Raw genomic sequence first — 21,891 nt, 5'->3', positions numbered from 1 at the left:
CTCACTGACTTCCCTGCATACAGTGAGAGCTTCACGATACTCTTGTGATCTACAGCCTGATTTCTATTACATCTAATCTAAATTTTTCATGCTTTAGAAAAGAGCTCCTTGCCCCTCCACTGCCTAGTTACAATACGGAAGACAAGCTGTTTAAATCTGTTGGTGTCACTTCCTGTGTCCAGAGTAACATTCACTGCCTAGGCGGAGAACACACAAGTCCATGTGCACTCTAGGATTATACTTTTACAAGACCACTTCCCTCAGCTCTGAGGGTAGCAGTGAGTGAGGGATCTCTGATCACTGGCCCTTGCCCGGAAGCCTTCAGATTCCATTGCTACTCACCCCTTTCCCAGAAAGGGCATCCTCACACCAGTTTGTCTATCTAGAGCTCAGAGTTCAGTTGAGAGGTTTTGTCAAAGAGCTTTTAAAGCTTCTTCACCCTGGAGGCCCTTTTGGGCACCCCTCTCCCTAGTGTCTCTTGAAAGACCCCCCTGACGTTACCAGCTCACACAGAGCTGCTACAACTCCAGCATCTGGCCCGCAGAGCCGAGCACTACCTTGTTCTCCAGCTGTGTGATGTGCTCCCATCTGTGCCCTGGTTGGGCTGGAAAGCTCTCGAGGTCAGCAACTGGTCTGCTGTCTACTTCCCAAGTGCCCAATACCAGGCAGGGCCCACAAAGGTGGGCAGCTGGTCCAGATGACTGGCCATGCTGGAGGCAAAGTATCTTCTCCACTGAGCCAAAGCATGGTTTTAGTAAACATCCGACCACCCCAGGAGGTTTCCTCAACCCCCTTCTGCTCTAACCTCACGTTCCAGTTGACTTCTCTGTTGCTAGACAGAGGGCTTAAGCGAACTTCCTAGAGTGGTTACTCTTTGGGGCTAAAATTCTAGTGGGTCTGGTTCTCTGCTTTGTATTTTCTTAACTTCTCCGAAGGTCACAAGATCACAGCTAATCCAAAGGGTCTTGCAAATTAGTAAAATACATCCCCTCTGGGAGGCTGCAGACTCCATGTCAGGGCCTACTCTCTTCCTTATCCCGCACTCTAGAATCTACAATGTGAGCAAACCCTAGACTTAATAAAACAAAAACCAAAAAAAACCAGTTTCCTTTCCTGTCACATGTAAATGACCTTTTCCTGTCCCTCTCCCCCAGGGAGGAAGAGCAAAGCAGAAGCTCTTAAGTGGTAAAGGGGCTGGTCACGCGGTGGCTCGGGTGCTTACCTGTCCCCTGAGTGATGCAGGAGACGAGTTCCTGAAGGCGCACTTTGAATTCGTCGAAGCTGTCGGTGCGCACAGAGGTCTGCAGGTTCTGGGGCTCCTCCTGGCGCAGGCGGCCGAGCGCTTCCCGCAGGAAGCCATGAAGGTCCAGCACCTCCTGGTCGGAGGCGTAACGTTTCATCCTCTGCACCAGCGAACCTCCCAAACGGATGCGCTGCAGCACAGCTTCCAGGTGGCCCAGCTGGCCCGCGATCTCCTCGTAGCTGCGCTGGTACTGCGCGCTCACCCCCTCCAGCAGCGCTTGCTCCTGGGCCAGCACGTGTGACACTAGCTGGCGCACGCGTGTGTGGATCAGCTCTTCGGTGTCTGCGCGCGCGCGGTCCAGCTGGCTGACAGCCGAGCGCATGCGCGCCTGCGCCTCCCCGAAAGCACGGTCCTGCTCCTGCAGCGCCTGCGCCATGGCGTCCAGCTCCTCCTGCCGCTGCTGGATCTCAGTGCTGATGTCGCACTTGAGCTCGCTGTGGATGTTATCCAGGAGCGCGCACGAGCAGCACAGTGGCTTGGAGCAGCCCCGGCAGTAGATGCTGCGGATACACAAGGCCGGCTTAGTTTTGGGCTCTCCTGTTCTCTCTCCACCCTCCCCCGCCTTAAACTTCTGTAATTAAACACCTCTTCAAAAATTACAAAACTTTAAATCATGGTATGTTTCTAGGTTCGTGGTCTTCCTGATTCAGTGTGTGTGTGTGTGTGTGTGTTGTTTTTAAGATTTATTGATTTGAGAGAGAGAGAGAGAGAGAGCACAAGCAGGAAGGGAGAGGGAGAAGCAAGGCTCCTCGCTGGGCGGGGAGCCCCATGGGGGTTCCATCCCAGGACTCTGGGATTATGACCTGAGCTGAAAGCAGACTTAACCGACTGAACCACCTAGGCGCCCCTCAGTTTGTGGTTGAGCTAGCCTCCAAATTACCAATAAAACATTAGAACATAAAAAAGTTACTAAAGCAACAACAGCTAGCCTTCATCTGTGAAACAAGACACAGACACACAAAATGTTAATCATCTTCTCACACCACTTCTGAATTTCTTTTCCTTTCTTCTAAGGCAACCAGATGAGCATCTGGATGCATCCTTCCACAACTCTTCACAAACCACTTTACGCAAATAGCCAGACAATGCAGCTGCTTGCAGGATTTTAAGGACTCGATACATTTCATCCCATGTAAGGCTCGGTAGAGTTTCCATGGAGAGAATTATCCTTATCCTCATTTCACAAATGAAGAAACCTAGACATTCAGAGGTTAAAAAATTGGCTCAAGGATCTACAAGAATTTTGGTGGGTTGATGCTTGTTCCTCAAAACAAAAACAAGATCATGCTGTGAATGAGATCAGGAGTAATGACTTTGCAATTTCCTTCTCTAATTTAACCTTTTTCAGGACATTCCTGGAGGTGTAATAAATATAGATCTTACTGTATTCTTACATATATTCTCTTTTTTAATAGATTTTATTTATTTACTTGACAGAGAGAGAGAGAGATCACAAGTGGGCAGAGACGCTAGCAGAGGTGGGGCGGGGGAGCAAGCCCCTTCCTGTGGAAAAAGCCTGATGTGGGGCTCAATCCCAGGACCCTGGGATCACCACCTGAGCTGAAGGCAGATGCTTAACCAACTGAGACACCCAGGCGCCCCTATGTATTCTCTTTAGTAGCTCCTTTAAATTCTGTATGTATCACAACTGATCAGTCATTCTCCTGTTAATGGACATTCCAGGGATTTCCTATTTGTTTTTTATTTTATTTTTTATTTTTGAAGATTTTATTTATTTTTGAGAAAGAGTGAGCACGAGCGGGGTGAGGGGCAGAGGGAGAAGCAGACTCTCCACTGAGCAGGGAGGCCAATGCAGGCTCAATTCTCCAACTCCGGACTCGTGACCTGAGGCCAAGGCAGGCTCAATTCTCCAACTCCGGACTCGTGACCTGAGGCCAAGGCAGACACTTAACTGACTGAGCCACCCAGGCACCCCCAATGATCTCCTATTTGCACATTTTTTGTTTCTTTTTGCCAATACGGACAATGCTTTATGTGGCCTAACTCATGGATGCTTGTTTCTATGAAATAGGAATGCTAAATCAAAGAGTGTGCATATTTTTATTTATTTAATAGAGTTTAGCTAACAGATACTTCCATAGCATTTACTATGTGTCAGACACTATTATAAGCATTTGAGAAATATCAACCCTTTTAATTTTCCTAATGCTCCTACAGAGTAGGAATTATTATATACTCATTTTAAGGATGAGGACACTGAACAAGAGGTACAATAACTTGCCCAAGGACACACAATTCATCAGTGATAGAGTCCCGAGGCAAAGTGTGGTAGGCAGAATAATGTACTAATTACCAGAACCTGAGTATGTTACCTTATATAATGATAAGGACTTAGTCCATGTGATTAAGTTAAGGATCCAGGATAGGAAGATTATCCTGGATTATCTGGGTGGACCCAATGTAATCACAAGGGTACTTATAAGGAAAAAGGGGGAGGCAGGCAGGTGTGAGGAAGAAGATGTGATCGCGGAAGCAGAGGTCTCGTGATGCTACCTGCTGGCTTTGAATATGCAAGGGGGCCATGAGCCAAGGAAAGCAGGCAGCACCTAGAAGCTGGAAAAGGCAAGAAAACAGATTGGCCCCAAGAGCCTCCAGAAGGAATGTGGCCCTCGATTTTATCTCCATGAGACCCATTCAGACTTCTGACCTCCAGAGGTATGTAGTAACAAACCTGTAATGTGTGAAGCTCCTATATGTGTGCTAATTTGTTACAGCAGCAATAGGAAACTAATATAAGACCCCAGGCAGTCTGGCTCAAGTCCCTGGTCTGACATACCGCAACACCCCCTCTTCAAATGTTCCCAGGAAAATATTGTTGATCACTTCCTCAGAAAGTTTGCTGTGATTTATTCTCATTAGCAGTGATAGTCAGCCCACTTGAAGCCAGGAGAAAGGATTTTAGCTGGAGCCACTCTGGCCTTAGTTACTGAGATCAGCTTGTCCTGTTGGCCAACCAGACTCCAAAAACTGCCACCAGTAACCAGTCCTCAGCTTTGCTGGCTCCCAGCCTCCCCAGATCAGAAGAAGGCAGGGCCTCGAGCCTGAACCTCTTGATCAAACACAAGACACTTATTCCAGGCCAGCAGAGGTTTCTTGGAGAGCCCTGAGTGTGAGGGAAGCATGCGGGCTGCAGCTAGGTCGGGGGCATTCCAATCTGCCAGCCTGGGGAAATCTAATGTAAGTGACAGATACCCATTACCATGAGGCAGGGCAAGGGACTGGGGTTAAGTGGCAGCTGAAGCAGAGAAAAGAGCCAGGCAAACGTGGATCTGACCTGGGCTCTGTGCCCTTGGCAAGTCACTTAACCTCTCTGCACCTCGGTTTTCTTATCTGTAAAACAGGGATAATCCCCAGCTCATAAGGGAGTGCCACAGACGATCAAATGAGAGAGGTGCTACATAAATGTCCTCAACAAAGGCTGTGATGACTGTAATTGACTGAACTATTAATACTCACCAAGATACTATTAACAAGAAATGCTGAGCGATTATGAAAAGAAATAATTGCAGAGGGCAGCTTGGCAACAGCCATCAAAATCACGAACATATTTATCCTCTGACCCAGCAATCCCTCTCCTAAGCGTCTATTCTGTAGCTCTATCTCTAATTTACAAAGTAGCATCTGTACAATGCAACACAGTATGTAAGAGCAAAGAACAGAAACAAGGGTAGGCAATGAGTTTCATAAATTAGGATTGTATTCCATACAGTGGAATGCTGTGCTGCTGTAAGAAATCCAGGAAGCTCTTTATATGAAAAAATCTCCATGGCAAAATGCAGATAATAATAGGAGCAACAGAAAGATTAAATGAGTATATATATATAGGATTAGACTAGTGACTAGCATATAATGAGTGCTCAATATTTATTATTATTATTATAATGCATATTTTAAATAAAATTGGGGTGCCTGGGTGGCTCAGTCTGTTAAGTCTGCCTTTGGGTCAGGTCACGATCTCAGGGTCCCAGGATTGAGCCCTGAATTGGCGAGAGGGGAGTCTGCAGCTCCCTCTCTCTCTGCCCCTCCCCCTGTTCATGTTCTCTCTCTCTCTTTCTAAGAAATAAATAAATAAGTAATCTTTTAAAAAGAAATAAATAAAATAAATAGGATGCCACCTATTGGGTAAGAATGAAGAAAAGTAAAAATACATTCACATTTGGTTGTATCTGAATAAAAACATCTTAGAAGGACACACAAGTTAATAAAAGTGATATGGATGGGATGGGGGAGAGGTGGAGTGAGACACTTCACTGCAAGCCTTTTAAATTGGTATCATGTTTGGGGCACCTGGCTGACTTGTCCGTTGAGTGTGCGACTCTTGGTCTCAGGGTTGTGAGTTTTGAGCTCTACGTCGGGGGTAGAGATTACACTAAAATATGTTTCTGTTTTAACGAAATCCTGTGATTGCTTTCATTTTAGAACCTTGTGAATGTGTCACCTATTTTTTAAATGAAACAACAGAATACTAATCAACATGGGCAACTATATAGCATGTAGAAATATAGGAAGAACTAAGTAAAATCTGCAGTCACCTTTCTGGCTTTGGACACATGGGAGGGGCTGAGTCTGAAGGTAGCCCCTTCCTTAGAAAGAGTGTTCCAAGCCTGGGAGGGGTACACCTAGGGTAGCCTGTCTGGCGGGAGAGCAAGACCTTCCGGGTTGACCACAGTCTCTGCTGGGCCCTATTCCTGAGCCCATCTGTCCTGAATGGGGTGTCCCTAGGGAAAGTGGCCACCGCTCCCCGACTGGCTGGAAGCATCCCTGTGGGGTGGCTGCCCTACAGCAGGGCCCCTGGGTGTGAAAGCCCCCAGCCTTCTGAGAAGACTGAGGTGTGGACCATAAAGAGGAGTGAGCCATCAAGGGGCTCTCACCTGGGACCAGGACAGAGTTCCTTGGCCTAGGGTTCCTTCGCTCTCCCTCAAGGAACACTCACGGAGCACCAACGGTGTGCCTGGATGTGGAAGGCAGGGGAGGTTGGCATGTGACCACGAGGAGCTCCATGACAAAAGCCCAAACTTACCATAGACATAGAGAAGACTAGCTCTAAAGCAAAATGACAGTTATTTGCTCTCAAAAGAATGAACTAAAAATAGCATAGAATTAACATGAAGTTGCTCCAGAAGGTGGCCAGAATACACCAGAATGAAGAGTAGAAAATTGCTTAATCCTATCCCAGCAGTATGAACAAAGAGAAATATGGAAGAAATTTCTCTTTCACAAACAGCAATTTTTAAGTGCTTAAAAAAAATGTAGACATAATCTAACAAAGAATATACATATGGGAAAAAGGACAAAACTCCTTTTGAGGAGAGAGAAAAGTCTAAAAAACAGAAAGATGTCGGGCGCCTGGGGAGCTCAGTGGGTTAAGCCTCTGTCTTCGGCTCAGGTCATGATCTCAGAGTCCTGGGTTCGAGCCCCGCATTTGGCGGGGGGTCTCTGCTCAGCAGGGATCCTGCTTCCTCTCACCCTCTCGCCTACTTGTGATCTCTCTGTCAAATAAATAAATAAAATCTTTAAAACAACAACAACAAAAACAAAAACAGAGAGATGTACCCAAGGTCCCAATTGGAGAGGCTGAATATTAAGATTAACAATTCTTCTCAAGTTAATAAAGGTTTAAGGCAATTTGAATCAAATTACAGATGAGAATTTGAAACTTCACCAACTGATTCTAAATTTCACAAGATGGGAAAATAGGATAGAATAGTTATGAAAATTTGGGGAAATCAGCGTCAAGAAGGGGAATTTTCTCTGCCAGATAACACAAGACAGAATGACTGTTTTTAAAAGAGAATGTGTGGGGAACCTGGGTGGCTCAGTTGGTTAAACATCCAACTCTTGGTTTTAGCTCAGGTCATGACCTCAGGGTCGTGAGATCGAGCCCCATGGCGGGCTCTGTACTGGGCATGGAGCCTGCTTAAGATTCTCTCTCTCCCTCTGCTCCTCCCTCCAAACCACATGCTCTCTCTCTCTCTCTCTCAAATAAATACATAAAACTTAAAAAAAAAAAAGTATATGTCATGCTAGCCTCAGGAAAGATAAAGCTCAGCAGAACAGACCACATAAAATCTGGCATCGACAAGACTGTGACAGTTTATGGAACAAAGAAAGCATCCACACTAATGCACATTAAACAATTTGATTCAACAACCGGCATGGAGAAAACTGGCCACCAGGGGGCAAAAGGCAAGTTAGAGCTTGCTTCACACATCACACTACAACACATTTCTGATGGGTCACGGAGTTAAATGTGAACCGTGACACCAGGGATACGATAGTTGACTATTTACTTATGATGGTGAAGACCTTATAACCACTGAAGAAATGGGAGAAATCCCACAATCAACAGATGCAACTACTGAAAATTCAAAACTACGTATTTTCTGGAAAGACATTCACAGCTTCCTACCATGAGAAAAGCAAGTTACGGAATGCTACGTGCTGTTCGTTTCGTTTTAGATGATTATAGAGATCGCAAGAAGGAGAGGAAAGAGTGTATATCGGTGGGAGTTAGTGACTTCTTTCTCTTTCTCCCTCCCCACCTTTTCATCCATTTAGATCTCCCCAAAATTTCCATAATCGCTTTGAAGTGAAGGAGTTCAGACTTTAAATGGGAGGCAATGGAGACCTCAAAAAAACGTTCCATCTAGGAATTACAAAGTTCTTCTTCTTCCTCCCTGAGACGGATTGTCTTGCTTATCCGTTTATGATCATTTGGTGAATTGACTATGCTGTTGGTATTTTAATAAAAGCCTCAACATGTTTCCTGGGTTCTCAGTCTCCCCATAAACTGCTGTGCCAAAGGCCATGTGACAGGAGGAAGGGTATGGTTCTGGAAGTGGACAGCCATGGGCCCGAATCTGAGCCATTCCATTCTTAGTGACAAGGCCTTGAGTAAATGACTTTCTCTCTCTAGAGTCTGAACTTCCCCATCTATAAAATGGGGATAGATAAGGACACCTCTCATGGACTGTTGCAAGGACAAAGATGGGCTTGTGTATGTGAACTCACCTGAATAGTGGCCAGGTCCACATTGGATATTCTGGAACCATGAAAGAAGGGGAGGCATGAACTACCCCCGTACACATGACAGGCATAGCCCTTCTATGGATGTGTGAAGCTCTTAACCCCGAACAGTAAGGAAACATCGCACCGAGTGTGGTCTCTGGGCTGTCCCCTTCCCACTGTGGTCAGACCACCCCAGTGCAGCCACACCTCCCACCAGAGACCAGAGTGGCATGCCACTTCTGCTGTTCTAGGAAACAGGGTAGCTCAGAAATGCAGGAGGCAAAAATCCTATGAACATGGAAGCTGTAGAGGAGAGCTGGCTCCAGAGCAGGACTCCAGGCCGGGGCCCGGCTTTGCAGAATGGCAACCAAAAAACTCTCTCCTCAACCACCCTCCCTCCACAAGAGTGGTGGGGAGCTTTCCCTTGGGTGGTGTTAGCAAAAGGAGCAGCCTCCTTTGCAGACTCAAATGATCAGCTGGAGGGCAAGTAAAGGGACCTATCAGTTATTTACACAGGAGTAGGAACTCATTTAATCAGACGGGTTTCCTGTACTCAGCCGGGAGAGGAGCTGGGTAATTGCAGAATCTGGGATACTGACAGTGAAAGCATTATTCCTGGTCACCTCCCCTCCTCCAACCCTTCACTGGTTGAGAAGGTGGTGGCAGAGATGGGAGAACCTGAGGGCTCAGAGAGGAAGATGCTAGAAAAGAAGGAGCAAGGAAAAGAGAGAGGAGAAAGCCTTGTCTGTTTTCCACTATGGTCTTACACCAACCCCACACCCAAGAATGACGAAGAGGAAGTTTGTGCTTTTTTGTTCCCCACTGGTTTCTAGGCCATCCCTGCTCCCAAGTCAGAGGGCTGGCATATCCATGGTGGACAGCGTTCTGAGAGGCCACATCACTGCCCTACTTATATCCAGAGAATGGCACTGCCACTGAAAGGCCACTCAAGCCAAAGACCAAGGGGACTGTCCCCGCCCCCTCCCCACTTTAACAGCTCATCATTAATTCTTATTGATTCCTTTCATTTACCTAAAAAAAAAATAAATAAATAAATAAATAATTAAGCACCAACTGTATGCAGGCTTGGTGCTAGGATATAAAGGTAGAATCCTGGTTCCTAAATTTGTCTCATCAGTTCCCATTGTTCTTGCCTCAGTTGCAACTTATCTACTTCGGCGCTGTCCTCTAAGGCCTCTGTGCCTCTGGTCTCTCCAATCAACCTTTCCCAGTGCCACCAACACGGTATTTCTACAATGTGAGGACCATCACACACTCAGAAGTACAGTCAAGACAATATCAAGCACAAGACATTTTTAAAGCATCTTATGAGTTATGTGTTAATAAAGGAGATTCAATTTTTGGAACACTGTGAGATAACTTGGGGGAATTCACTGAGTTTTATAACAACACACTACAATTATACAGTATTGAATACTAGTGAACTTTGATGAAATAGGAATTTACGTGCCCAGAAATGTTGCAAGACAACAAGACAAGTACACAGACGAGTACAGTGGTCATCAAACTATTTAAATCTGATCTAATCTGGGGTGCCCAGGTGGCTCAGTCAATTGGGCACCCGATGTTTGGTTTCCGCTCAGATCAATGTCTCAGGATAGTGAGGTCTAGCCCTGCCATTGGGCTCTGTGCTCAGTGGGGAGTCTGCTTCTTCCGCTCGTTCTTCCACTCATCCTTCTGCCCCTCCCCCTGCACGCACACACTCTCTCATGAGTGCTCTCTCTCCCTCTCTCACAAATAAGTAAATACGTCTTTCTATCTGATCTAGTTTCAGTAAAGGAGATGGCAAAAGAGATGGAAACAGCTAAAACAATCGATTAATTAAAGCCATGAATGAGAAAAACATTATTTGATGATTAAGTTAACACTAACTTAACACCTGTTATTAGTTAGATGGCATATGGTATAAAAAGGCAGCTCTTCTACGGAGCCACACCGATCTTGAAATTCTTCTTCAACTCTAACAGCTTTGGCAGAACAAATCCAAACGGCAAAAGAAGCCAAAGCAGGAATTTGTTACAAAATTCAAAGACCAGAGTTAATCATTAAATGTTAATAGAATCTGGTAAAATAGAAAACAGACAGTAACTCCTTACATAGAGGAAACAATTTTGATAGTCTCAAGTACTTTTATCACAATGCGTACAAAATGATTTTATGTAACTCTGAATGTATACTGTGGTTCTAATCGTCATTACTCATTCAATGATCATGAAATACATCAGTTTCCCCCAAGCTGTAGTAATACTGTTAAGATTATGAATTGGGAAAACCTGGAAATAATAAATTAATGATTGTAATACCATAATGGTGATAGAGGTAAATGAGGAGGAAAAGGAAGAGGAAAAAAGAGGAGTAAGAAAATTTCACTGACATAAAGAGACTTTAGTTATTATTATTATTATTATTTTAGTCTCTAAGATTTTGTTTATTTATTTATTTGAGAGAGAGGGAGAGAGAGAGAGAGAGAGAGGGAGTGAAAGCAAGATGCACAAGCAGAGGGAAAGAATCCCAGGCAGATTCCATGCTGATTTGGAGCCTGACGTGGGGCTTGATCTCTCCACCCCAATATCATGACTTGAACTGTAATGAAGAGTCAGATGTTTAACTGACTGAGCCACCTAGGCCCTCTGAAATAAATAGAATTTTTAGATTGAAGGAGCCTGCCAGGTTTCAGAATAATCTGATACAAAGTGCTCAACACCAAGACAGTTTGGTTAAATTAATAAACTTCAAGAAAACATATCTTTAGGTATCAAGACAGAAAATGCAAATAAATTTGGCTCAGTCCTTTCCTCATGAACATGGAATGCTGGAAGACAATGCAGCAGTCTATAAAATTCTACAGGCAACGGCGTGTAGATTACATTATACCCAGCGAAGGTATCACTCAAGCTGAACAGCAACTGACAGATATTTTCTAGGAATTTGGACTGCTTACTGACAACATCCATCCAACTAAGAGCTTAATCAAAGTAAAGAATTTGCAAGAAGGAATGCCAGAGTAAAACGGCCAGGGCCGTGCCTGAGAGCCATCTTAACACAGCATCAAGACAGGTAGATGGCAGTGGTCCATCCTGATCTTTCTCAGCAGAGACTCTATTATAAAAACAAGCTACAATGACTCCAACCTCTTAATGTATTAGCAACATATATATAGTTTTTGCTTACTGTTAGATATTTTAGGAAACATTTTAGGATGAAGAAGTAGTTCTTTGAAGTTTAGTAAGTCCAGTTTTACTTCCATATCTTTTGCTTGTGTTAAAGTCAAGGGAATTTAAATTTATTATTGCTTAAACAGCATGCTTCCTTTTAATAATCCACTTCCGATGGAAAAAACACGCTGAGTTTAAAAAGCAACTTGCCGGGGCGCCTGGGTGGCTCAGTGGGTTAAGCCTCTGCCTTCAGCTCAGGTCATGATCTCAGGGCCCTGGGATCGAGCCCCGCATCGGGCTCTCTGCTCAGCAGGGAGGCTGCTCCCCCCCCCCGCCCCCCTCTGCCTGCCTCTCTGCCTATTTGTGATCGCTGTCTGTCAAATAAGTAAGTAAAATCTTAAAAAAAAAAATTAGCAACTTGCAGAATCCCTTTTTGTACCTCAGCCTGGTTTTGAGTTTGCAGACGGCCTGAATGCAGAGGCCAGCAGTGCCAGGAAAGGCACATACAGTCTCAGTCAGGAAGCCCTGCACCTGTTCGGGCCTTAGCTCAGACAACATCTCCTATTCGGCTGGGCTCCCATTAGTGCACCGGCCTCTCGCCTCATTTATACAATGGGAACAGTTCTCTGTTCCTCAATAATCTTTCAAGAAGGTATGAGAATGAAGTCGACAACCCAGGGAAACCAGCTCAAAAGACAGGAAAGTACTGTTGTATTAACAATTTATGTATTAACTCCAACCAGAAGAGCCCATTCTCTGCCCATAGAGGAAAAGGGAAAGCTTTCTGTTGGAAGGGGACTGCCCAAGTGCCAAGGGGTTAGGGAGCTTCCCTTGAGGCTGGCTTCCAGCCTGTCCAGCTGCACAGACAGCTAGCTGATCCAATCAGAAACACACTCAGACTAGGCTTAGAATTCGGGAAGAGATTTTTGCTCTTTCCCAGTGGATTTAAGGATGAGGACACGTACAAGGGCCTCTGGAACTGCTGTGTTCATCTGGCAAGCAGTAGGGAGAAAGCCTTCTGTGAATGGAGCTGACTGGGAGGAAAGCCATGTCCCAAGAAACACAGAGAAAATAGGTCCTGGTGACACAATCTGAATACCTAATCAAGTCGGGTCAGAAGGCAGCCACAACCTTATTCACCTCTTACAGAAGCCATTCATTCATTTTAGCTTAAGCCACCAGATAAAAATTTGTTACCGATTTACAGATTTGTTTCAGCTGTAACTCATACAGAAGACCCTCCTCGAGGTACAGCTCACATGTCCCTGTAGCCACACATTCAACCAAAGCTACTTTAGAGCTCCACCCCCCATCCCACCTGCCTCCATGAAATGAAAAGCAGTTGCTCTCGGCGATGGAAACAAGTCCCCTGGGTGAGTTCACAGGAAAGCTTGGAAATGGAGTACTTGACTGTGCCCTAACTCCTGGCAGCAACCTTCTTCCTGTCCACGTGGTGCTCCTGGGCCAGCTCTCGATCCCAGTAAGATCATCATTCCCCAAGAAGATGCAATTTACTGATAACTTCTACAGAGGGTACCAGGAAGGCCCCAGGCAAGGCCGGGACTAGGAGGCCAGCCAGACACCTGCAGTTCAGACTTGCAGGAGGCACTTGCTTGGTTCATGAGGTCAAGGGGGCTCCTTAGAGGTGATGCCTGCGGCACCTGGCCTTCCTCCCCTGAGCCCTGACCCTCAGTGGGCCCATCAGGATGTCTTTTCCATTCCCTTCTCAGTTAGCAGCCCTTCCTTGCCATCAGCTCTGCCTCTGCACGCTGTCTGCCTCGGCCCTGAACTTCCTCTTGGCCTGTCCAGCCTGCCTCTCCCTGACCTGTTGTGAATCATGCCAACTTCCGGTCTTGGGAACTCTATCCCCAGTTTATGATCTCATCACACCTTTCAAACTGGATTAATAGGTCTTTTGGTTTTTTTCACTCAACTAATTCAAATGCTTTCTGGCTATGAGCTTTGATGGCCTTGGACTCCTTCCCCTACCCCATCCAGCCAAGCTTTGGGATCTGAAACCCAGATATGGGTCTCAGTTCCTACTGCTGGCCTAGACCCATCATACTCTTGGGTTGAAGGCACTCCCTAGCACTCCCAAATACACATGATGGAAAGGCTGGCAGTCACCTTGACCTCCAGGTCAGGCAGGCCCTGGGAGTGTGAGACTTGGACCTTTTCCCCAGCCTTCCATCTCTCCATTCTTGCAGGCCTCACCCCTACCTGGACCATGGCCTCCATCTCCTAGTGAGGCTCCTTTTTCTCTGGTGCAGATTTGCTTCAGTCTCTGCTGGTCAATCTCCTCAAATTCTTTGTGGAATGGGGTGATATATAAAAAAGCATGTAGCCAAACAAACAAATACGGCCCTCCAGGTCTCCCAAATTTACCCACTTTACAGAACTGTGGTACAGAGAGAGAATCTGATCCTCCCACCCTCTGCCTTAACATCCATCAGTGGCTTCCAACAGATCCCCCCCACCCCCGACCAAGAATCCCCTTCAAAGTATGTTCTATAAGCCATTCACTGGTAAAACAAGGACTGCATGAAAAAGGAGCGAGCGGAGAATATTCTATGCCCCAGAAATGACAGGACAGAGTCCTAACTCCAAGCCCCCCATGTCTGACTCCAGCTCCCCCTTCTGGCCCCTGCCTTCAGGCATACCCTTTACTTACAATTCCTGAAATGCAGCAGACTCCCTCGTGCCTCTCTGCCTTTGTACCTGCTGCCTGGCCCATACCACCATGCCTTGATGCCATTTGTCGTTTTTTATGTATCAGGCTAAATGTGACAGCCTCTTGGAAGGAAGCTGCCTTCCCCAGCCAATGCCTTTTCTAAGATGACTCACTTTTGTGCCTGTGCGCCTCCTCCCTTCTGCCCTCAACAACGGACAGAGCATAGACACCAAGGTCAGCCCTGTGCCGAGCAGGGACAGAGTTACAGGACAGTGTGAAAATTATGCAAGCCCAGAGTGAGAAGGTTTCCTGTTGGCACTTGACAGCCCTGATGGTTAGTTGTAGATCTGGTTCTTCTACCAGACTGTGACCTCACAGAGTGCCAGGCCTCTATCTGTTCACAGTTATACCCCAGTGCCTAGCGGATGGCCGGCCACATAGAGGAAGTAGGCTGAAAAAATGTACTGATTAATGCTAGTGGCCCCAGGGCAAACACTCCCAGGCTGAGTTCTAAGTCTAAAGTCACCTCTGGAGCTGCTCCCCAGCCCGAGTCCTAAATCAGCTCTGCATCAAGAGATGGAGTGCTTATTACTGTACTGTGACCTGAAGAAAGCTGTGGGTTATTTATGGCACTGAAGTTTCAGGCAGAAAACAGAAGTTGAGGGTTTCCAGTAACCACTGGCTAACTGTGAAACAATGTGAATTGTGAGTGTCTGTGTATGATGTTCAAAAAATATATATCTTTTTTTACTTAGCGAGAGAGCGAGAGGGGGTGTGCAAGGGAGGAGGTGGGGCAGAGGCAGAGGGAAAAGGAGAAAGAAAATGCCAGGCAGACTCTACCTTGAGCGCAGAGCCCTGTGTGGGGCTCGAGCCCACAACCCCAAGATCACGACATGAGCCAAAACCAACAGTCAGACGTTCAACAAGTGAGCCACTCAGAAGCCCCTCTGTATATGATTTTTAGGCATTATGGTCAGGTTTTTGAAGTCATCCACATTGCTCAGGGGACTGGAATCCTGCCCTCTTGGCTGGACCAGCCTTGCCCGTTGTACCTAGAGAAAAACCCACTCCACCCCCTACATTGGACCACTCATAAGCCACTAAGAAATAAGAAATAAGAAAGGGGGAAAAAGAAAAGAAAAGAAAAGAAAAGAAAAGAAAAGAAAAGAAAAGAAAAGAAAAGAAAAAAGGGAACATCATTACAGTTGTAAAGGAAATTTTTAAGAATGCAAGATGAACTGGAAAATTTTCCAGAAAATCTAACCCAAGACCCATAACAGACCAATACTAGGGAGAAAATCTACTCTTCAAAAAAAACACGAGTTTCAGATAGTTTTTTAAGAAACTTCTACAAACCCAAACTACATATGTTCTTCAGTTGTTCTAGAACAGAGCAGAGAAATTATAGGAACTTAATGTTGACTTAGAACTTAATATGTGCCAGGCACTGTGCTAAGCAATTTGTGTGTGTGTGTGTGTGTGTGTGTGTGTGTGTGTGTACCACGTTCAAAAAAGCTTACAAATTCACTAAAAGAGATTAGTAGAAAATAAGTCAAAAACCTTGAAAGAAAGTGTATGTATTCATAAAAATTGATCACACTTATAAATACAGACAATAGCCTAAATAAAACAGTATTGAATGGAATTGAGCTATGAATTAAAATAATAGTATATCAGGACCAAATAGGCTTTTTCCTCCAGGGAATTAAAAAAAAAGGCTCAACACAAATATTGTTATATAATTCATCACACTGAAAGGTCAAGGGACACTTTCATAGAATCCCAAAGAACACCCATTCCTGAGTTAAAAATAAAACAAAATAGTAGCCACAAAAAAACTGTTAAGCAAGAAGTGGGAGGCAACTTTCTGAACGTATTTTGTAAAGTTACCTAAAGGAAGCCAGCAATAAAGAGCACAGTATACAAGAAAAACTCTCACGAAAGATAGGAATAAGATAAAGTAGTCTTTTCTTTTCTTTTTAAGTTGCCTTTTCTAACCACTTCCTCTCGCTCTTCAATGTTATTCTGAGGGTTCTAGCTAACAAAGCTACAAGGAGGTAATATGTATAAATACTGGAGAGAAAAAAGTTTTTATTATTTGCCAATGACATGATTTGTTTACCTAGAAAATCCAAAAGAATCAATTGGAGAAACTTACAAGAATAAAAGAGCTCAATCAGATGGCTGATATAAAAAATTATGAGGCTTAGAGGATGTTAATGATAACCAGCAAGAAATGGTAATGGAAAATATTTTATTCACGGGGTCGTTAAATATTATAAATTTAACTATAATTTAAAAGTCCAAGAGGTATGGCCATAAAACTATAAAACTCCAAAGATATAACCAGAGATGACGACAACTCTCCCCAGATTTCATAGTTTCAGTCAAAATCCCAATGAATATGTAAGTTCTTTTTTTTTTTTTTTTTTAAGATTTTACTTATTTATTTGACAGAGAAAGAGAGAGCGATCACAAGTAGGCAGAGAGGCAGGCAGAGAGAGAGGGGGAAGCAGGCTCCCTGCTGAACAGAGAGCCCAAGGCAGGGCTCGATGCCAGGACTCTGGGATCATGACCTGAGCCAAAGGCAGAGGCTCAACCCACTGAGCCACCTAGGCACCCCGAATATGTAAGTTCTGAAACTGCATCAACTCTAAGAACATAAGAAAAGCAAAAGCACTCCTGAAGAAGAATGGGAATTTGGCCCAGGCAATTCCCTATGGCAGTAAGAATTAGCATAGCAATAGTCAGATCATCAGCACAAAACAGGTATTTACAAACATAGTGATTACTTGGGCATTTAGTATAGGATGGAATGGGCATTTGAGATGAAGGCAAGAGTGGATTATCCAATAAAAGTTGAGAGGAACCAGCTTTCCATTTGGAGAGAAAAGCAAAGTGAGGACTCCTACTTTATACCACCAAGAAAAAGAAATTCCATTCGAATTAAAGGTTCAATTATAAACATAAAACCATGGGACTGTTAAAATAGAATATAAGAAAATATTTTTAACATTGGCCTGGGGGAAAAAATATCTTTCCTAGCACGATCAAAGCAGGACACCATGCAGGAAGACATGAGGAATTGGATGCTATAAAATGAAAAATTTAAACACAATGCCTCATAGGAAATGAAATGACCAAGGTCAACAGGGGAAAACTTTTGGACTGTTAGTGGCTCTGAAATTAGAGACTAATTTCTTGAAGAAAAAAAACCAAACAGGCAAAGGACCTAAATAGGCAATTCACAAATGAAGGAAAAAAACAATGGCCAAGAAACATAGCCACAGCCACTAAAGCTTAACAACAAACAAGAAAAATCTAAATTCTAATGTCTCTCTGTCCAGGAATCTGCACGAGAGGCATTCTGGGAGAGCAGGTGGTACAAGTCCAAGCAGAGCCAGAAGCAAGCCACAATCAGTTTTAGGAGGAATGCAGTTCTGAGTGTGTACCCAGTGGGCAAAGAATGTGTTAGCTATGCAGATCCTCTAAGGAGCGCTGCTAAGAATCTTACAGGAGCAATCTCCTTTACAGCAGGAAGAGTTCATGTAGGTATGCTACCTTTCTGGCTAAAAAGGGGAAATTAGGATTTATAAGACAATATACCCCTACCTGTGCATATATTCATAAAGAAACTCTGGAAACGTTCAAAACTGGTAACAATGGTGAACTGTGGGTAGAGAAGTGGGAGGAATTCAGCAGATGGGGACAGAGTGACATGGAAACTTTGGCCCCTCTCTTTATAAATTGTGTAATTTTTTAAATCATACAAATGTAGTCTCAAAAATGCTGAATTAAAAATCCTGTACTGTTCAATAAAAATAATTTTAAGTGGATCCAATAGTTTGTTTGTTTTTTTCCATATAGACATTCCAAGATGGCAGGTGTTATGGTTTTGACTTTTCAGACAGAAACTAAACTACCTGCATCTCATTGAGAGTCTAACCATAGACCCACACTCCCTGGCGGTGACATGGAAAATTCCACTGTAAGACTTTCTAAAGGGCAGTTTAGTAACATGTATCAAAGTGTAAAATTTTCATACCCCTGCACTGCAATAGCATTTCCAAAATTTACCCTGTAGAAATGACTGGGTAAGTGTAAGTAAAGATGATTCTGCGGCGTTATTTATTACAGGGGAAACAGTTAATGATTACTAGCCATTTGCATGGGATAACATAAACTGTGGGCATGGCTCCAGATGCTGTCGGTCTGCAGACCACACTCTTGAGTTGCAAAACCCTGGGAGCTCCTTATCTCACATTTCCAGCCGTATGACCCTTTGGATCTCTGCTCCCCGCACCATCTACCCTGCTCTAGGAGGTGCCACCCCACCCTGGGCCAGCGGGCTCACCTCGTCAACATAGGGGGGCAGTGGATGGGGTTGGAGCAGAAGATGTTGTTGGACCTGCGCATGCCATCGAGGAACTCCCGCACCGACTGGCCGCGGAGCTCCGCCAGAGGCCGGACCTCGTGCTTGACGAACCACTCGTGCGCCTCGAAGCACTTGGCACAGAGGAGCTTCTCACACTCGAAACACCAGAAGTCCGCGGATTCTTTGCAGCGGTTGCAAACGGCCTGCACATCCACGATCTGCCTGTACACCGACAGGCGCCGCTGTAGACTCTCGAAGAAGACGTTATCCAGCACCAGCGAGTCAGCGCCTAAGGGCCTGGGCAGCTGGCAGATCGGGCACTTCAAGTCTGGCGCCTCCAGGCACCCGGAGCACAGCGTGTGCAGACAAGGCAGCAGCTTGGGGCACTTGGCTTCTACCTGGCACGCCTGGCAGCGCAGGAATTGGAATTCCTCTTCCAGGGCTTGCTGGGGGACCAGAGAGGTTGGGGTGAGCCTGAAATCCAGGAGTCCCCACCCACCAGACCGGCTCCTGAGGCTGGAGGCTGGGAGTGGGACTCCATATTCCATTCCCGGCAGTCATTGGATGATACAAAACCCAGGCTTCCCAGGACCACACTCCCCTACTTAGTCAGTTCTTCCTGCTCTCACTCCCCAACGGACTGAGCATCTACTTCCCATAAGACACAGTACTGGCCCTGAGCTCCACGGATGGATAAATCCCTGCCTTCCTGGGACTCCGTGTAGAAAGGAGATCCTTTAAGTGTATCTCATATAGCATCATATAAAGTACGTCCCGTGGTTTGGTGGCTCCTCAGAGAGTTAAACAGAGGACTACCATATAATCCAGCAATTTCATTCCTAGATACATTTCCCCAAATAGCTGAAAACAAGTACCCAAACAGATACTTGCACACCCACGTTCATAGCACCGTTAGGCACAAGAGCCAAAAGGTAGAAACAACCCAAGTGTCCATCAAGGGATGACTGGATAAACACAAGGGGTCTACACGTGCAATGGACTATCATTCAGCTTTAAAAAAAGGAAGGTGGGGGGTGCTGGCTGGCTCAGTTGGTGGAGTATGTGACTCCTGATCTCCAGCTTGTGAGTTCAAGCCCCACCTTGGGTGTGTAGAGATTACTTAAAAATAAAATCTTTTTCCGATAAATAAATAAAATGAAAAGGAAGGGCCTTCTCATTCATGCTATGAGAACCTTGAAGACATTATGCTAAGCAAAATAAGCCAAACACAAAAGGACAAATATTGCACAGTCCACTTATATTAAATATCTAGACTAGGCAAATCCACAGCAACAGAAAGTAGTTTGGAGGTTACAAGGACTTGGGACAAGGGAGTAATAATGAGCTACCACCTAAGGAGTACAGTTTCTGTTGAGGGTGATGAAAAACTTCTGGAAACAGATGGTGGTGGGTTACCCAACACTGTGAGATACATGTAATGCCACTGAGATGTACGCTTAAAAACAGTTAAGTTCTCCCAGAGCCTGGCTGGCTCCGTCGGTGGAGCAGGCAACGCTTGATCTCAGGGTTGTAAGTTTGAGCCCCACATGGGGAGAGGAGATTCCTTACAAAAAAAAAAAAATCTTTAAAAACATGGTAAGTTTTACGTTATGGATATTTTATAGCAAAAATAAAAAGTGCTTACTATACAGTACCTGGCCCATGAGGAGTGTTCATAAGTAATACTACTCCTAGTTCTAATAATGCAAATTATAAAAATCACTGCAACCTGGTGCTTTCACGAAGGGGAGCCCAAAGGGCCTGGGAAAACATAGAGCAACGGATGTAAGTAGCTCCTCTCGGGGAGGAAGGCAGCTGGGGAATTTGTCGGAGAGAAGGCTGAGGCAAGTTTCCGCAAGGACCTTGTAAGCCCCTTGCGGGGGTGGACTGAGCATGCAGCGTGCTCCAAGAAAAGGATCCTGGAGATACCCTAGCGGTGAAACCACCACAGGAGCTCTGAGGCCTTAGCCAGGGCACGTCTCTCATCTGGGCCAGTTTTCCACTTTCTGACCTGGGAACTTGGGTTTGGGTTTTCCACACCTGGGACATGCCCCCGGCTCCAGGCCTGCGCAATAGGGCTCCTCCCGCCATTCTCCCTAATCCGTGCACCTTCTCCCGAGGCAGAGGCTTAGGGGGCGGGCCGCCAGAGTGGGCAGACAAGTCCAGTCCCAAGTGTCAGGGACCCTCAGCGTCTTGCCCCCTGTTCGTGGCGAATCCCAGCCGAGAGAGGCTCCCCTAACTCATCCTGCTGCCCCTTTCTACTCTCACGTACCCTTACCCCAGCCAAGAGGGTCACGACCCAATACCTGGTTTTCTCTGTGTCACTCTTTAAGGTACTTGGTCAAGTTGCCCTCTCCCTTCCCACCTCTACCCGCACCGTAGCGAATCAACAAAGCCTAAACCCCATCTCCCCAAACCCAGTAGTACCTCCGCGGGGCTGGGGCTGGGCTGATGGCCTTCGGGGACGGACTCCGGGGGAGGCATTGTGGGCGTGTGGGGCAGTGCGGGGTCTTGCTGGGGACCCGGAGATCTGGCGGGTGCAGGCTCCTGCTGCATGGATCACAGCACAGTTTCGATTCTCGGTTTTGAGCTTGAGGGGCGGGAAGGGAAGCGGAACGAGAGGCGGGCGCCAGACGCGGTAGTCTCCTTAGCGGGTCCGAAAGGGGCGGTGCCCGGTTAGGGCCCGCCTCCCGAGAGGAAGTGAGACAGAGCGAGGGGCGGTTCTAGGGGCGGAGAGGCCGGCGGTGGGTTTGGAGGACACGCCCAGAGCCGGAGGGAGGATTGGGAGCAGATGAGAGGCTCAGCTGACCCGGGGGTAAAGGGACCGTGGCAGAGCAGAGCAGAAAGGAGGCGGCGGCCGCACTAGGCTTTGGGCCCCGTAACGGAGATGAGCCGCAGGTGGCTCTACTTTGGAGGAACTCCTGGTCTAATGGAAGAGCAACAGTTACCCAAACAGAGGTTTTCACACAATAGAGGGACTAGCTGGAAAGGAGATCCTCAGCTGGGACTTGAAGGAACTTGGGGTGGGGCGGGGAGAGCTTGGAACAGCACGTGCAAAGGCCTGGAGGTTTGAAACAGGAGAGTCTGTTTAAAAACTAGTTTTCGTTATTTTCAGATTTAAGAGAGGACCCATGAGCGGGGACAGGGCTAAGAAATTGGACCAGGTCTGTGGGTGACAGTGAGTTTAGAACCCAGAAACATGACCCAACATGCATGTTGGGACGGTAATTCTGACAACCTAGGACCGTGGCCTGGTCTAGGACAATGGTTGTGAGATGCAGAGGAGGGATCTGAGTCAGAGACGCTGGGAGGACATTGAGTGGGGCTGAGGGGAATA

At 45.9% G+C, this 21,891-nt stretch overlaps 1 protein-coding gene across 5 annotated transcripts in view; it reads right to left on the bottom strand.

Annotated features, from left to right (window-relative positions):
• The window catches only part of PML (promyelocytic leukemia), a 40,084-nt gene extending 18,866 nt beyond the window's left edge, over positions 1-21,218 (bottom strand). For 4 of the 5 annotated variants that reach the window (XM_032865029.1, XM_032865028.1, XM_032865027.1 and 1 more), the window contains exons 1-3: positions 20,982-21,215; positions 18,534-19,000; positions 1,223-1,803 (exon numbers count right to left, since the gene is read on the bottom strand). In XM_032865029.1, the coding sequence (XP_032720920.1) occupies positions 1,223-1,803; positions 18,534-19,000; positions 20,982-21,110 (1,177 nt within the window). In that variant the 5' untranslated portion in view covers positions 21,111-21,215. Of the gene's footprint in view, positions 1-1,222; positions 1,804-18,533; positions 19,001-20,981 lie in introns of all 5 variants that reach the window. The other variant, XM_032865026.1, reaches the window with a different exon arrangement.
• Positions 21,219-21,891: the final 673 nt, after the last annotated feature.

The sequence above is a fragment of the Lontra canadensis genome, unplaced genomic scaffold, assembly GCF_010015895.1.
Source record: "Lontra canadensis isolate GAN:19392208 unplaced genomic scaffold, GSC_riverotter_1.0 scaffold28, whole genome shotgun sequence".
Lineage (NCBI taxonomy): Eukaryota > Metazoa > Chordata > Mammalia > Carnivora > Mustelidae > Lontra > Lontra canadensis.
This window is presented reverse-complemented; position numbering and strand designations above follow the sequence as displayed.